The 16826-nt window shown below is 45.3% G+C and overlaps 1 protein-coding gene across 1 annotated transcript in view; it reads right to left on the minus strand.

The window, feature by feature from the left end:
* Nucleotides 1-16826, minus strand: part of Stab2 (stabilin 2) — a 182348-nt gene that overhangs the window by 23373 nt on the left and 142149 nt on the right. The window contains exons 45-54 of the mRNA XM_031350149.1: nucleotides 13080-13199; nucleotides 10575-10622; nucleotides 8823-8906; nucleotides 7592-7738; nucleotides 6818-6958; nucleotides 5233-5292; nucleotides 4094-4270; nucleotides 2170-2259; nucleotides 1529-1675; nucleotides 917-973 (exon numbers count right to left, since the gene is read on the minus strand). Coding sequence (XP_031206009.1) covers nucleotides 917-973; nucleotides 1529-1675; nucleotides 2170-2259; nucleotides 4094-4270; nucleotides 5233-5292; nucleotides 6818-6958; nucleotides 7592-7738; nucleotides 8823-8906; nucleotides 10575-10622; nucleotides 13080-13199 — 1071 coding nt within the window. The remainder of the gene's footprint in view (nucleotides 1-916; nucleotides 974-1528; nucleotides 1676-2169; nucleotides 2260-4093; nucleotides 4271-5232; nucleotides 5293-6817; nucleotides 6959-7591; nucleotides 7739-8822; nucleotides 8907-10574; nucleotides 10623-13079; nucleotides 13200-16826) is intronic.

Raw genomic sequence — 16826 nt, forward strand, 5'->3', positions numbered from 1 at the left:
TTTTTTTTTTTTTTTTTGTGGACACTTAACTACTGTGTGTTTACTGAGGAGAACTAAACTCAAAGTCTCATGCAGTCTGATTGTAGGCTTTACCACTGAGTCACAGCCCAGTTCTGGACTGTAGAATAAGTAAATGCAATAATACTTGATGAGTGATGACTCTGTGCCAGCCACTTAGATACACCTACATTGTATGGAAGTTGTGTGGTTTCCTGATGACTACAGAAAACTGTTCATTCACTTCCCCTACAGAGACAACATTGGAAAGTCATATAACTTGCCAAAGACCACTGGGATCTGTTCCCACGCCCATGGACTCCAAGACTGATGGTCTTACTTGTGACTGCACATGGCTTTCTAGTCTTAATTCCTAGCTTTGCTTCTTACCAGATGTGGCCTTGGTCTAATGCCCTCTTTCTCTGAAATTCATTTACTCCTTTAAATATATATGTACATATACATATGTATATGTGTGCTTGTGAGATATATGTATATACACACATACATATACATACACATATACATATACATACATACATACATACATACACACACACACACACACACATATATATATATATATATAAACACATCCCAGCATAGAACAGATCACAATATGTACCATTTTTATAATTATAATAATTTTCTATTCTTTTCTAGGTATGTAATTCCATGAATTTCTAAGATAGTTCCTAGAAGTTGGACAGTAAACTAACTAGCTGCCTGAGTTTCAAACACTCATTTCACCACATGAAACACACTCATGGGCCCCTCCACATGTACACACACCCCTACCAGAAGACTGAGGTCTGAGAATGAAGCACACACATTGTGGCCATACCACCCTGAACGAGTCTGTTCTTGTCTGAGAATGCAGCATCACCTTGGCCCTCCAGATCACATGACTCATCCTTACCTTTGGTTTGCTCTGTAGTGGGCATCTGGGAGTGGAGACACAGCTCCCGCATTCCCCCTAGGGTGCAATATGAGAGACTTTAGTATCAAGAATATTGGTGATCAAAGAACTTAATCTGGGGCTGGGGAGATAGCTTAGCCAGTAAAGTGCTTGCTGCACAAGCAGGAGGACTTGGGTTCAATTCCTAGAAATCCCATAAGAAGTTGGGCATGGTGGTACATATATATATGGAACCATATTTGTTAATTGCCAAGTATGTCATTTATATATGATGTAACCAGGTAGGAATTCAAAGCGATGTTTGTTGAATGAATAAATGGAAGGATGGATTTGAAAATGAATGGTACAGTAGAAGGCTAACATTTGCTATCCAAGCACTGCTTCCTTAGTGATGAAGGAATCATGGGTAGATGGCGGCTAACCAAGAATATTCGAGGCCTGCAACTGGCTAAGCAGATGCTTGCTGGTTCTGAGTTTGAAGAATGTCATGTATTGGCCCTCAGGTTTCTTGGGGCCTGGCCTCTCATGGCTCTTCCTTGGGGTCTATGCTGGATCACCAGGACTTGTCTCTGGTACAAGATTCTTGCAGTAGTTTGTAATTTGAGGACTGACCGGAATATTGAGGGTAGTAAAAGTGTCACATCGGCCACCTAGAGTAGGATCCATTAGCAGGCAGTCAATGCCATAGGCCACACCCACATCAAACAAGAGTCCTCGCTGTATGATCCTGCACGTTTGTCCATTTAGAAAGAGATCACCCTGAGAGAGACAGAGAGAGAGAGATATGGAGAGAGAGAGAGAGAGAGAGAGAGAGAGAGAGAGAGAGAGAGAGAGAATCAATAATCTCTTCCAAACTTGTTTTCCTCCCACAGCATATAATGTGGCCAGCACCTATGAAACTTAGAAAGGAGTAAAATAAATAAACAAACATGTAGGGTTTTACTGCATTTATCAAAAAATCCTGGAATTTCAGGGGTATCAGATGCTTCTTAGCCACTCCTAAGGCAGTGACAGAAAAAGAGCTTGCTGTAATGTAAAACAAAAACAATGCCTCAAAACACCTCAAGACACCTGAATGCTTCTCAGAATGGGAATGGGTGGGGAACAGCCTTCATGTCATGGGGTCACCCTCACCCCTAAGACACTCACGATGGAGAACAGCTTTCATGTTATGGGACCACCTGCCCCTTTCCTGTCATGTGATAACCCTCCCCATTCATGTCATGTGACAACCCTCACCCCCTGACACTCACAATGTCACTGTCAGTTCCACACCTCACACTCAGTTCTGAACCCTGCAGGGTCTTCCAGGAAGCAGACCTAGGGAGGTCTGAAGCTAAAGCCTGTGGGAGAGAGGAAGTCAGGTTAATACCTGCACGAGGGCTGAAGGGCCAGAGGACCTGTGCTAGCAAACCAAGCTCAAATGGCTAATACAAGGTTTCCTACGTGTTTTAATAACTCAGGCTAAAGCAACAGTGAATATAAACAAAGGTGAGGTATGCCTATGGCTTTCCAGGGGTGGAGGCCCCTTCTGGAGGGACAGTCTGTGAGGGCTGGGCATCTGTGCTTGGGCATTCTGGGTATCCTTGGGCTGTCTAGGTGTATGAAGACAACAGGAAGATGAGTATAGTTAGCTGGGAAATGGTTCAGGGCATCTTTGTGGCCTGAAATGTGCTCCTTTAAAAGTTACAGCCAGTCATGGTGGCACACACTTTTAATCCCAACATTCAGAGACAGGCAACTCAGAGGAACTCTGAGTTCAAGGCTAGTCTAGTCTTGTCTATTCAGTGAGATTCAAGCTAGCCAGGATTACATAGTGAGACCCTGTTTCAAAAAAACAAAACAAAACAAAATAACAAACCTATATAAAATCTTGACCCCCAACGACTTTAGAACATGGCCTTATTTGGGAGCAAGGTCTCTGTAAATATAGTTAATAGTTGGGCAAGATGAAATAATCCTGGAGTAGGGTGGGCTCTTAATACCATATGAACGACGTCCTTAGAGGACGTAAGATAGAGGATGTAAGAAGAGGTTGCCGTAGGAGACACTGAGACATGGGGAGGGGATGGCTGTGGGCAGATGAAGGCAGATTGCATGGATGCACCTACAAGCTAAGGAATGCCAGGGACTGTTAGCAACCATGAGCAGCCAGGGGAGACTCAGGGAACAGATGTCTTCAGAAGGCCTCGGAGAAGTGACCTTGCTACCTTGACGGCAGCAGTTTACCCTCAGCCGCAGTGAAGGAATGACTTTCTGCAGTTCCAAGGCTGTGGTGACCCAGGAAGCCACCTGGACACTATGAGTAAGTGAAGTCAGGGCACTGGCATCTTGGAGTGGATAGCTTTGTCTCAGAGTGACAGAAGTTCTCACCGAGGACTGCCATTTCCCCATGTGATCTGGCTTCTCTAGGACAGCTGACTAGTTCTTGGGGCCTATAGCTGATGGCACTATGGTGAATCAGTCATTTGCTTAGGGATGTAGGAATCGGGAGCAGTCGAGACCACCTGTAAATACTTGGGGGGGACCTTTGTCAGCTACCATTCTGCCATGTGAAACGGGAACGTACCAAGGCAGCGCATGGGTCAAGAGGGAGTGGGTATTCTTGGGTAAGGGGAGTTGATCCAGACAACAGAACCAGACCTGGTATACTGTAGTGAGCAACCAAGCATGGCAGCCAGGGAAGGGCACAACGGGACAGAGAGGCTGAAGATGCCCTCCTTCCCATGGACGCACAGGGACTGTGGTGCTCTGAGTAGGTATGACCCCCATAGACTCATGTGTTTGAAAGCTTGACTCATAGGGAGTAGCATGATTAGGAGGTGTAGTCTTGTTAGAGGAAGTGTGTCACTTTGGGGGTGGGATTTGAGGTCTCTTATGTTCAGTCTGTGCCCAGGGTGGGACACAGTCTCCTGCTGCTGCCTGCAGATCAAGTTGTATGTTTCTCAGATCCTCCTCCAGCACCTGTCTGCCTGGATGTTTCTCGCTGTGATGCTAAGGGACTGAACCTCTAAGGCTGTAAGGCAGCCCCAATTCGGTGTTTTCTAAGAGTTTCCATGGTCACGGTATCTCTTCACAGCAATAAGATCCTAACTAAGTCAGGGGCACATGGAGAACTGCAGGTTGTGGGGCCTCCATGCCAGACTGTATCTTTCTGTGGGACATTCCAAAGCTTACCATGGTGTCTCGGATCACGTGGAACTTCAGGTATGCCTTCAGCTTGTCCTTGTTGTCTTGATTGAACAGGAAGTCCTGCTGCTCCAGGGGCAAGGCTTGGATGGCTTTGTCCGTAGGCCAGAAGACAGTGACTGGGGTGTGGATGGGGTCAGTGATGACTTTCAGCAAGCCCGAGTCCTAAAACACAGGGTACCATCCTCTGACTGGTGTGTGCACGTGCTGTGCAGTAAGGTCCCTCCCTGATACGTGAGCCAGTCTTTCTACCACATATTCAGTGGTGTGTCAGGTTCTGAAGGCTCCAGAGCACACAGCCAGAAGATAGAGTACTGTACCCCAACCATTCTGAGCCCCATTTCCTTAGAAGGCAAGCCAGAAAGTCAAACTCTAGGCTTCTGTCAATAGGAAAGTAAATTTCAATAAATATCTTATTTTTGATACTACTTCTGTTCAAATATTTAACATCTCCTGACTAGTTTTTCATTTTCCCACATTTCATTAAAAAAAAAACCCTATATTGTATTGAAATATGTATGCTTACTTATAAGGTTTCTAGATAAAATATACCCCAAAGAAATGTTAAGATGAATAGAAGTCATTTTGAGTCTTCCATGGTGTGGTAACATCACATGTATTGATTTTTATCCCTGTGAGGTAGGATTTATGACCTTCACTGAAAGATTTCCCAGTTTACTCAGGTTGAACAGGTACAGGGTGACTATGGAGTTTTGGTGATGGCATGGTAGACAAAGATTTCTCATTCGTAACGTCCTTGGATAGTGTCATTTAAAAAGTATCTATTAAATTTATATATCTTTATTGACTGAAGGCTGTGTGTGGCGGTCAGAGGACAGCTTCTAGTAGCTGGTTTTTTCCTTCTGCCTTGTGAGTCTTCAGGATTCTCAGTATGAACATGTTGGAACCCCCACTTCTAACCGGCTCCCTAGAGATTCTGAAACTTAGATCTTAATGCCATTGAGAACCTATTGTAGAGTGCGCTTTGTAGGGAACCAAGGTTCTTAGAGCCCTTTGGGGACTGGTCAGTGTGGGGTGTGCCTCGTGCAGATAGAAACACAGCAAACCTAACAACAGCGAGTTTCAGATGCACTGTCCTCAAGTCCCCATCTCCCTCAGTGTGTTACCTGTATCAGCTTGCTGAATTTGGTATAGCCGTGGTTTGCTGCCACTGTAGTAAGGTTTTGCTGCAAAGATAAGAAAGGACATCAAACCTTTCATCCTTTAAATATGGACAACCATCTGACATTGCTATCTATAAAGTTCACCCTTGAGAACTGTGCAGGGAAAGACAGATGCTACATTCTCCATGACTGGAGGGTGGCACCTTCCTGAGGTGGCTTCTCTCAGTCAAGAGACAAAACAAACCTAGTGTCATAAGTAAGTTTGTTATTTTGTGTCAGGCCACATTTATGGCTCTCCTGGGACACATCTGTAGGTTGAACACGCTCCCTGGACAGGTTTCCCAGTACTTTAATACAACCCAACTGGTCACAATGGTGGTAACACAGCAGGAGCTATCTATTGGCTCATCATCATACATAGCAGCTTTCTTCTGCCCATGTTTTGCCACATTACAGAGGTGGACACAACATTTCCCTTGAAGCTAGAAACCCATAGGCAATGCAGAACCAGCCAAACCAGAGATCTGTTGGTGAGAAGGAGCACCATGAGATACAGTTAGCAGGGACACTACTCTCCTGGGGCGTGACAGTGCAGATGTGAGCAGTGCCCTGCCTGGGACGGAGGGAGGCTGTGATAGTCAGATGCCCCTGGGGTAAGGTCCTTCATGTTAGGATTTTCTAGTTGGTTTTGTTTTCACCTGTGCAGCACTGAAATTAGACTGTGGCATCCGAAGGAGTTATACATACTAGCTTAAGAAACTCCTTTTTGTAAGTGAGGTTTATAGTAGGTTCTGCTACCTGTGATGAAAGAGAGTGGCCAGTACTAATAACCAAAACAAGGTTACTGAAACAACTAAAACTAATACAAAACTAAAACTGGGCCTGGTGGCTGAGGCCAGTAATCCTAGCTACTAGGGAGTCTGAGGCAGGAGAATGAAAAGTTAAGAGGCCTGTCTGGGCTGCGGAGTGAATTTAAGACCAACCCAAGCAAATTAGTAAGACCCTGTCCCAAACAAAGTAAGGCTGATTTTATAGTTCAGGAGGAAGGCACTTGCCTACCAGGTACAAGGCCCTGGGTTTAATCCCAAGTGTGAAGAGAAGAAATAAATGAGTGAATAAGTAGTTAAAACTTCACTTTCTGTCCATTAAGAAGCAGTTTCACTCCTGGGCTAGTTTTAGTGAGATCTATCTACCTTCCCTTTCCTCTCCCCACCTTCTTCCTTCTCCCAATCTATGTAAGAGATTCCCTTGTGGACACTAAAGGAAAACTTACAAAATTATTTATTTATAACATTTTTTTTCGTTAGGAGATAGGATTTTACTATATTGGCATGGCTGGCATGAAACTCCAGGGCTAAAATGATCCTCAACGTGATCCTGAGTGTGCCAGGTAGCCGGGGCTGGGACACACATCACTGTTCCTGGCTAGAACCCATGTGATGAGTTAAAGTAACCTTTGGCTGCTCATGTATACTATTCTTGAAGCAATAGGATCACAATGCTTCAAAGTCATGCCTCGAACCAGACATCAGACGAAAGAAAGACGACACAGACATCACATGCTGGAGAGTGACAATGGGTTACCTACCATAACCTTGCCAGAAAGATATCTGGGGGTGACAAGCAAGTTTTGTGGAGACAACAGTGTGTCTATGATGTGGATGACTCCGTTGGTGCTGATGATGTCACTGGACAGGACTTTTGCCCTCTTGTTGATGAACACAGTATCCTGAAGACAAATGAGACCAGCGAAAGACATGAGCACAGAGAAACCAGTCCTGCCCTGCAGAGCTAATGCTTCCTGGATGTACAGGGGAAGCTGGGCACTCCAAGGGCGGAGCCTGAAGGCCCATGTGACAAGGACACGGCTTATTATGATCCTGAAGAGAAATGGAGATGAGAACGCAGTCTTCGCCCGTGAGGTGAGCAGCAAATAATATAAGATCAGCCCGCCTGGCTGGCTGCTTATCTCAACACAATTCTGAAAGCCCCCAGAATAAACAGCTCACAGTTGGCTTCTCATTAGTGTGTCCTTGACATCACCCGTGTCCCTCCACTCCATCTGTGCAGTCTGTAGCCGCCTTGCCTCTGAGTCTACATTTCAACTCAGCCGCCTTTTGCTACTTTGGACGAGTTACTCAGCCTCTTTGAGCTCAGCTTCCATATTTGGAAATTGGGCACAGTGGTGGTAGTCACATCTTGGGGCTGCTGGACAGACTGAATCACTGCATGTAACATCCTTAGCACTGCTCTACACAGAAGAGATTCCTAGGTGGTTAGCTGCTATCACTGCGGCTGTCACTCTGGGGAAGGGAAGCCACACATCTGGAGGGCAGCTCCCTTCAGAGGTGGCTGCTCTTACCTGAGAGACAGAGATGAAAATTGGCTCTCCTTGGAGGGTCGTGGCATTTGTGATCATCTTTAGGTTTTCCAGCAGCAGCTGCTGGCAGGCCACCACGTGATACCGCAGAACCTGGGACATGAGGCCCTGTTGATCCCAGTCTTTAATCTGAAAGAAAGGCCAGGGAGGTTGGCCAGAGGCAGGAGCCTGTTGCTAGAAACCTCTTTTTGCTCTCCTCTTTCCCACAACTCTGAGGAGCTATAGTGCCAGGCTTGGTTTGTGTTGGGGCCACAGGGAGAGCCTGGTCAGGGAAGGCAATGAAAATGTAGGTGGGAAGAGCCTCAAGGGCCTCTAGCCCAGCTTGTCACAGAACTGCTTGAAGGATACCAGTGTCCTGCAATGCTCTGCAGAAAAGAACTTTCTTGGGAGACCATGGGAGGGCCCCTCCTAGAGAGCACTGGAAGCTACTATGATACATCTCCACTTGGATTCAAGATACAAAGAATACAATTATGAAGTCACTGTAATACAAAGACCAGGAAACAGTTTAACTCCTTTAAGGCTTTAAGTTAAAATCACCGAAGAGCAAGTGATTTTAAACATTATTCTTGTGTCTTTGATTTGCTCCTACCCAAAATATATACTCAGAGAAAGGGACAGTGTGCATAGTGGCTAAGAACAAGTCCCTCCTCAGACATCTTCTAGCAATGGGACTTACTTTCCTCAGTATTCTCCACTGTAAAATGGGGATAACACTCAGCTACAAATCTGACTGAGAATAAGCCAAATATAGGCCAGGCCCAATTCCGAGTGTAGTTATCAATATAGGTGTAGCTATCAATATATAGTTATCGATATATTTACAGGGAATATGACACAGGGATACACTGATTAATGGAACTTAAAGGCTCTGATAAGTCCCGCAAGTCAAGAACCTATTTAAGTTCCCTCAATTCAGCATCTGCTCAGCATGTCTACTTTTTCCCCCAGTCTAAAGATAGTTTTGACCACTCAATCCCTTGAGACGTCTCCAGTTTCCGCCTCTGTTTAGGCACCTGTAGGAAGTCTCTGGCCAATGGTACCCTAAACCCAAAAGCATTCCCTGGCGGGGGTCCTCACATAGACAAGCAGCCCCTTCTATTGCTGGTCACCTCTACCTGAGCCTCAATCTCTTGTCCACAGATATCACTGTGGTGGCTTCTAAGGCCACTCCTTTCCCTGAGCCTTTCTGCAGTCCCTGCCTCCTGCTTACCTTGGGCTCATGACTGAAGGAGTCAGATGAAGGCGCAAACACAGTGAAGGGGCCAGGTCCAGCAAGCTCTCGGACAGCATGCTCCTGCAGGAAGGGACGTGGGGTCATATGTCACTCTTTCATAGACAAACGTAGCGCTTCCTCTCTCACAGACACAGGCCCAGGCTCAAAGATAGGTCTAAGTCAGTGTTTTTATTTCAGACTCAAAGTAAACCCAGATTCTATGTCATCAAAAATTATGTTCCTTTTCAAACTATAAAGTTAACGTGTGGCTATTAGATTAATGATTTTGAAATCAGGGTACCAAGATGCTAAAAGCTCTTCCATAGTCCCCATCAAAGATGGCTTGAGTCGCTCTTACCCATGTGACTGGTTATATCCTGTGATAGTCAAATGATATGCCAACCAATCAAAGATGACTCCTGCCGCTCCTTTCTACATGAGTGGCCATACCCTGTGATAGTCATATGACCATAACAACCAAGACGACTCCCTTAACTGCCTAGCTGTCTTCTTGCCTCTCTCTGGTTGTAGTGCTGCTATGGTGTTTGCTTCTAGCCTCTCATGTCTCATTCTTCATTGCATCTGGGATTTATGAGGAGGATTCCCAGAAAGCCAGCATGCTTTCTCCTAGCTAGCCATCCCACGGTGAGACTTGATCTTGACTGTCAACGTAGTTGGGTTGAGAAGCACCCAGGAGGTTGAGAAGCACCCAGGAGGTTGAGAAGCACCCAGGAGGTTGAGAAGCACCCATCTGAGTGTGCCTGAGAGGCCGTTCTCATAGACAGGAGACTGAGATCTGACCTAATGGATATGTTACCTCCTCCAGGGATTCCTGCCATGATGGAGGTGAAAGACCGGAGGTGGGGACCGGCTGAACAAGGGAGCTTCCCTGGGAGGTGTGTCTTGTCCTGCTTCCTCTGGAACGACTAGCCTGTGTTCTCTGATTCCTGGCCACTGGGTGGCATATAAAAGGACTGCCTGACACCCCAGTCCTCTCTCTGTTCCCACATGTTCCTGACCTGTTTCCCTGACCCATTTCTGCCCTTCTCTGTCTTCACTTTCTCTGTCCTCCTGGCTCTGCTTCCATCTGTCTGCTTCTACCCCTTCTCTAGGTCCTCACTCCTATCTCTCTTACCATCCTCCCCCCCCCAAAAAAACCCTTCCTTTAACCAGGTCTGTTGCATGGAATGATTTCTTAGCGGACACCTTGGCATAGGCCTACCAGGTAACCCCTCATCGTATTATATTTCATACCACCTAGTCCTCAGTGCTCACACAGATCAAGCCCCACTCATGGTAAGAGCCCTATTACAATGTGCTCCTTAATCTTCCTCATTGTATTTTCACTGTACACTTTTCAATGTTTGGATGTGATCAGAGTTACAAACATTAACCGGTGTGATTACACCTGAGGCCTTAGAGACAGAGTTCACAAATGGCCAACAATAGGGCAGGTGCAGTAAACCCTAGTTCCAAACTTTCTTCTGCCCTCCCTGACATCGGAAGCTACAGCTTTATCTAACATCTTGCTGGCAACATGGCATGTTGATATATGTATGTGTATACACATAGGTATGTATACACACATAGAGTTCAATATATACACACAAATACACATAGATTCACACACACACGCACACGCACACATACACATGCACATGCACACACACACACATTCTAGTGCTCGGGTGGTGGGAACTGAATCCAGGGCCTGGAACATGCCTCAGAAGACGACGCACACTTTCTTACCTGCAACTGGAAGAAATACTGGGACGTTGAGGGGTTCTTAGGAAGTTCCTGCAAACAAGGACCGGAAAATGTCAACATTTCAACTGTGAATTACTCACAAGAATACAGAGTTGTGCTGGAACAACTCATCTGTAGGAAAGCCAGGTGATGGTTCTCCTCTTGCCTCCCTGAGAGGCTTGTGGTTGGTTGATGCTCAGAATGACTGAGTGGCACACTGAGCCCACAGGACGTTACAAGCATTTCAAATGGAGCTCAAATCTTTACAAAACACATCAAATATAGTTGAAATCTTGTAAAGGTCAGGTATAGTTTATAGCAGAATTGGCATCCCTAAACAACATCAATGCTCTGGTCTCTCTTTAAGGCAATTCTCTGAGTGTTTATAATATATAGAAATCAGAAAGTATCATACCACCTCTACCTCTATCTGCAGTGTGGGCAGGTGGGGGGTGGAACACATGCATAGAAATACCACACACTCCATACACCACACCTCCCTGTACACTATACTACACACACACACACACACACACACACACACACACACACCTCATACTCTACACTCCCCAGTCCCCCTACACATACACACACACCCACTTACCCCACACCTCCCCGTACACTACACACATACCACACCCCATATATCTGCACACACGCCCCATACACCACATCACCCCATATACTACACACACACACACACACACACACACACACACACAGATACCCCATACACTCCATATACTACACATACCACAAATATACCACACACATTTCATATAACATACACCCCATATACTATACACACACATATGCATACACATCCACAAATACATACCCCATATACCAATATATATTATATCTATACCATACACATTCTATATACCACACACCCTTACACTTTCTCTACTCTCATCCCATATAATTCTAGACAACACACAAACACACACACACACACACACACACACACACACACCTCAAATAATCCCAGAATTCCAGATACCACATATATACACCATACACCAAACATACATACATATATACATCATCTACCACATACCCCATAGACAATACATACACTGTATACACATGCATACACAAACAGAGAAGCATACATACACCACAGATATATCCTTCAACAACCCCCATACATCACAAATATACATACACACATATCATCTGCCACATACCTCATACACAACATATACATCATATACCACACATATACATACACACATGCACATACACATGCACACAGAAGCATATATACACCACATATATGCACCTTACACACACATGCATACCCATATGTAACATACACATCATACACTACACATACCATGTACCACAGATACACCATACACAGCACATACAGACATGCATACCATACCATACACATACACACACACACATCATATACTATACACACCATGCACCATACACACCACACCATATCCCATAGACAGATACCCCATACACTATATACTACATACTATATACATACATACAAACACACACACACCATACAATATCCACACCATATACCACAAATACGCCATACATCATACACACAGACATACACACCATACCCACATTCACACACATACCCAATATTCTACACACATACACTCCATATTCCATACACACATATACCCCGCACATGCCATACATACCACTCACACCATACACTGCATACCACATACATATACCATACATACATTACACACTACAAACACACCATCAACATACCATGCCACACACATTCACACACCACACATAGTATGTCATATATAGTCACCACACTCTGTATACACATGCCACACCACACACCATACACCATGCTCACATTACATCACATAGATGCCCCACAGTCACCTAATTCTGTACACCACACATACCACACATACACACCACATAGGTCTCTTTACATACCAACCCAAAGCTTGACAATGCTTTGGCATTCCTGCATGCTCGGTGCTCCTGACATCTATCACCATATTTAATATTGTAATAACTTGATAGAATTGGTGTTCTTATCATTTTCTTTTCTAGACCCAGAGTGGTGTATAGGAAAGTGACATCACAGACAAGGGGAGGCCTCAGTGGGTCAAGTCCTTGCCAAAGAAGCCTGGAGACCTGGGTTCGATCCCTGGAACCCACATAAAGGAAAGAATGGACTCCATAAAATTGTCCTCTGACTTCCAAACATGGTTACCAACATTCAGTACCCCCCAATAATAAATTTAAAAAAAGCACGTTGTAAAAAAAATACCTAGGAGGAAAAGTGACATTGCTTCACGTCACAGTGCTACTCCTGGGCAGAGCTCAATTCCAAACCCAGATGTTTCTGACTCTAGAGCTATGCCAGTCTTAACTGTGACACCCTCCCCAGGCCATAGGAATTTCCCTGGGAGGACAAAGTTCTTTTCATTGCAACTGATTTGCAAGTCCCCAGCAACTGGGACTCTAGGCAGTTTGGGAAATGGAGCTGACTTCCTGGAGGCTTACCCCATAGATGCTGCCACGGCAGATGATCCCGTCACCCGTGTAGCCTGGCTTGCAGGTACATGTCCTTTGATCTTGTTCTGTGTGATTGCAGAGGGCAAATGGACTGCAGCCGCCGTTATTCTGGTAAAATTGCCAAGAGGTGGGGGAGGGGTTCGATCAGTGCAGTAAGTTTGCCAATTTTTGCTAAGCAATTTTGTGCTGAGATTTATTGGATATTACAGGTCAGTGGTAGAATACTTATCTGTCATGTGCAAAGGCTGGGCAAAATCTCTAGCAACATGCACATGCCCAGGCATGTGCACACACATACACACAGACATAAACATACACACATTTTGTCTTACTCTCCAAATTTGTTCGGTCTTCCTTGCCTTTCCTGGACTTGCCTTACGTTCCTTTGGTTGTGGGCCATTATTTATGCAGCCTTCTATCATGAGACAGCTGGCTTGTATAACCAGATCTCTAGCCCACCCTGCATGTTGGACAGTTCCTATGATTAGGCCAAACTCTGATTTGGTCACAGGAAAGATGACAGAAGCCCAGTATAAAATGGAACCTATTGCCTTGTGCTCAAGATCTCATGAGGCATGGAAGAGGAGGCTAAAATACAAACACGGCTGAGGTGCGCCTCCATGGTGGCATCTCCACAGCCTCTGCTCCGGAGCAGACCGCAGTGAGGAAGGAACCCAGAGCCAGGCACAGCAGATCCATCGAGGAGAAGAGGAGCCATCAGACAGGCTTCATGCCTGCTTTGAATCTTCCTGTCCCCTAGACTCTTTTCCCAAACACATACTGAGAAAAATGGTCGTCAGCATCCCAGAATTCTACCCCAAGAGGATAAACTTCTATTTGCTACTTAGAAAAGCAAGCTCTGAAGCTTCCAGCCAGTGACCCTGAACTTTGATAGCTAAAATACCCAGCATACTCCAAGACCACACAGAGGAGTTCTGTCTTGTCACAGCCCTCTTGATCTTTGTCCTCTCCAGAGGTCTGGGAGCCCCAGGTTATCCCCTCACCATGAGGGCACTTGCTCTGTGTAGTTCTGGATATCTGTTCTCTGATACATACCCACTCCTTCCTGTTCTCACAAAGTGCTCTCTACTCTTGAAACTGGCATCGGCCCTAGCACTGTGTGCCTCTCGGTGCTGTGTGCCTCCGAGCCTTCTTCCCCTCTTGTGGAGGTTCATTCTCTCTCTCTTTCTCAATCCACCCTCCTCTCTCTTGCCTTTCCTCATTTTTGCCCACTCAGCCCTGTTATGACACACCAAGAAGGCCTGTGCCACAAGTTGGCATCATGACCTTGGGCTTCTAGAGTATGAGAATTAAATTTCTGTTCAATTACCCAGTCTCAAGGATTCTGTTGCAGTAGCACTAGAGGGACAGAGACGGTTTGGAACTACCTCACAGACAGCCCCACTGCTTGGTTCTTAGCGGTAGGACTTGGGGAGAAGTGCATGATCCTTGGGCAGCTCTGCAACTATTTTGTTTGCTTATCCCGATGTTTAAAAAGTTCTTGCCTTCTTTGAGTGATTGCTATCATTTAAAAACTGGAAAAATTCACATTAAAATTTCTCTTGTTCTTAAGCAGCCAACACTGGCTGGCATTGCTCAGAGCAACAGGGATCTGAGGCTCTGGAGATGGTACTCATTAGAGAGTCACCAAGTCTTCCAGCTTCCTGCTGTGGTTCTCTGTCCCGCCTCTAATGACTTTGGAATTGAGAACTAATTCCTGAACATAAGCTTCCAAGAGGGCAGCAAATAGCCTCTGGGCCTCCCAGGCAGCTGTGTCCTATGTTTTTGGCCAAAACAATACGGAAGAACCACTCTCAAATAGAGCTGGCTGGCGTTCTCATAATAACAGCCCCACATCCCAGCTGCTTTTGTGTCCTAGCTTCTTTATTGTTCTCACAGTCTCTTCATGCAGAGGACCCTGTTCTTCTGAGCTGGTGAGACCAAAACAAGGAGGCAAAGGGAGCTGCTCAGAGAGGAAGGGTTCAACTACAGTGGTCCATTTGGTTCTCGCAGCATCCACTGGATGTGCACATGTAAAACAGGGCATCAAGGTGCTTGGTCCACAGTGAGGGCCCAGAGTTAGACAGATGTGGGTTCAGGCTCTGATTTTGTCATACACTAGCTCTGTGATCTCAGATAAGGATCTTTTCTCCTGCCAGCCAGAGGCAGGAAAGACTGTACCCACTCCAAACATGTCTGGAGTTCTTAAGCCCTAGGTTACAGTCACCTGTCAGTGATTGTAACTTTATTTAGAAAAGCATCTTCATGGATGTCATTAAGGGTCTTGAGATGAGGTTCCTTCAACTCACAGGTGTCTGTGTAAGGACAAAAGACAGACATGGAGGTGGTGGATGGAGAGAGAGATAGAGAGACACAGACACAGAGGCACAGACACAGACACACACACAGACACAGATGCACACAAAGACAGAGACACAGAGACACAGACACAGACACACACACACACACACACATACACACACAGACACACACACTGATACACACACAGAAACAGACACAGACACACACACACAGACACAGAGACACAGACACAGACACAGACACACACAGACACAGAGACACAAACTGTAGTTTGCAGCTACACCCAGGAATACTGGAGTCACCAGCAGCTATAAGAGGCAAGGAGGGTTCTGCCCCAGAGCCTTCAGAAACGTCCTTGCTGTCACCGGCTTTAGATTTTAGCCCTCAAAAATCATATATAAATTTCTATACCCAGCCTATGGTTACATTTTACAGCAGCCCTATTGTGATAGTTAGTTTCAACTGTCAAACTAGACTCATCAATGTAGAACCTGCAGTTTCATTACTTTCTGATCTTGGATTACTTTATATCTGTGGATATAATGTCACCAGTTCTCTCAAGCTCCCACCACTGTGATTTCTCTACAGTGGTGGACTGTGACCTGGAACTGTGAATCTCTTTGGCCCTACTTTGCTGTGCTAGGGCATTTTATCATGCAACAAGAGATGAAACTAAGAGATACCTTGGAAAATAATTCACTGCTAGAGTCTTTTCATCAGCAAATTAGGGGTAATTAGTCCTTGTCACATCGGGGAGTAGGAGAATTGAATGGGAGAAAGCACCAGAGCATATAAATGTCACGTTGATGAAGGTTGTCAGAGACCTGGATGACCCCAGTGCCCCAGATGTGAAATATCAAGTGTCAGGCTTATGGAACCTCTTACTCTACTGGAGGCCTGGGCCTAGGGTAAGTTGAATAGCAATAGATAGTTTATCTAGTTTTAGACTTAGTGAGATCCTGCTTGGTTGGTACAGCAGAGAGCCAGTCTGCAGTCAGAAGTCGTGGGAGAATCAATCAGTGGATATATATTGGGGAGGGATGCAGACTGCTTGTAACAGGACTGTCATGAGGTTATGTTTGTATAGAGGTCATGAGGTCCATGTTCCTGAGTCCTGAAATCTCTGTAGATGTCTACTGATACAGGATAACATATGTGATATAAGTAGGACCTTTTTAAAAAATTGTGTGCTCTCTTGGGTACATTCTCCTTAATATCACAGAAGACAGCGCACACAGGGAAGATACACCAAGTCTGGCATGCATGCATGTGTGTTGCATGTGAAAGACAGGGGGAGAATTGACAATTGTCATACGAGTGCTGCAGGGTTTTGTTTGCTTGTTTGTTTAACTACTTGACTTTAAGAGCTGCTTTAGGCTTACAGGAAAACAGAGTAGGAAGTGCAGACTTTCC

The sequence above is a fragment of the Mastomys coucha genome, unplaced genomic scaffold, assembly GCF_008632895.1.
Source record: "Mastomys coucha isolate ucsf_1 unplaced genomic scaffold, UCSF_Mcou_1 pScaffold4, whole genome shotgun sequence".
Lineage (NCBI taxonomy): Eukaryota > Metazoa > Chordata > Mammalia > Rodentia > Muridae > Mastomys > Mastomys coucha.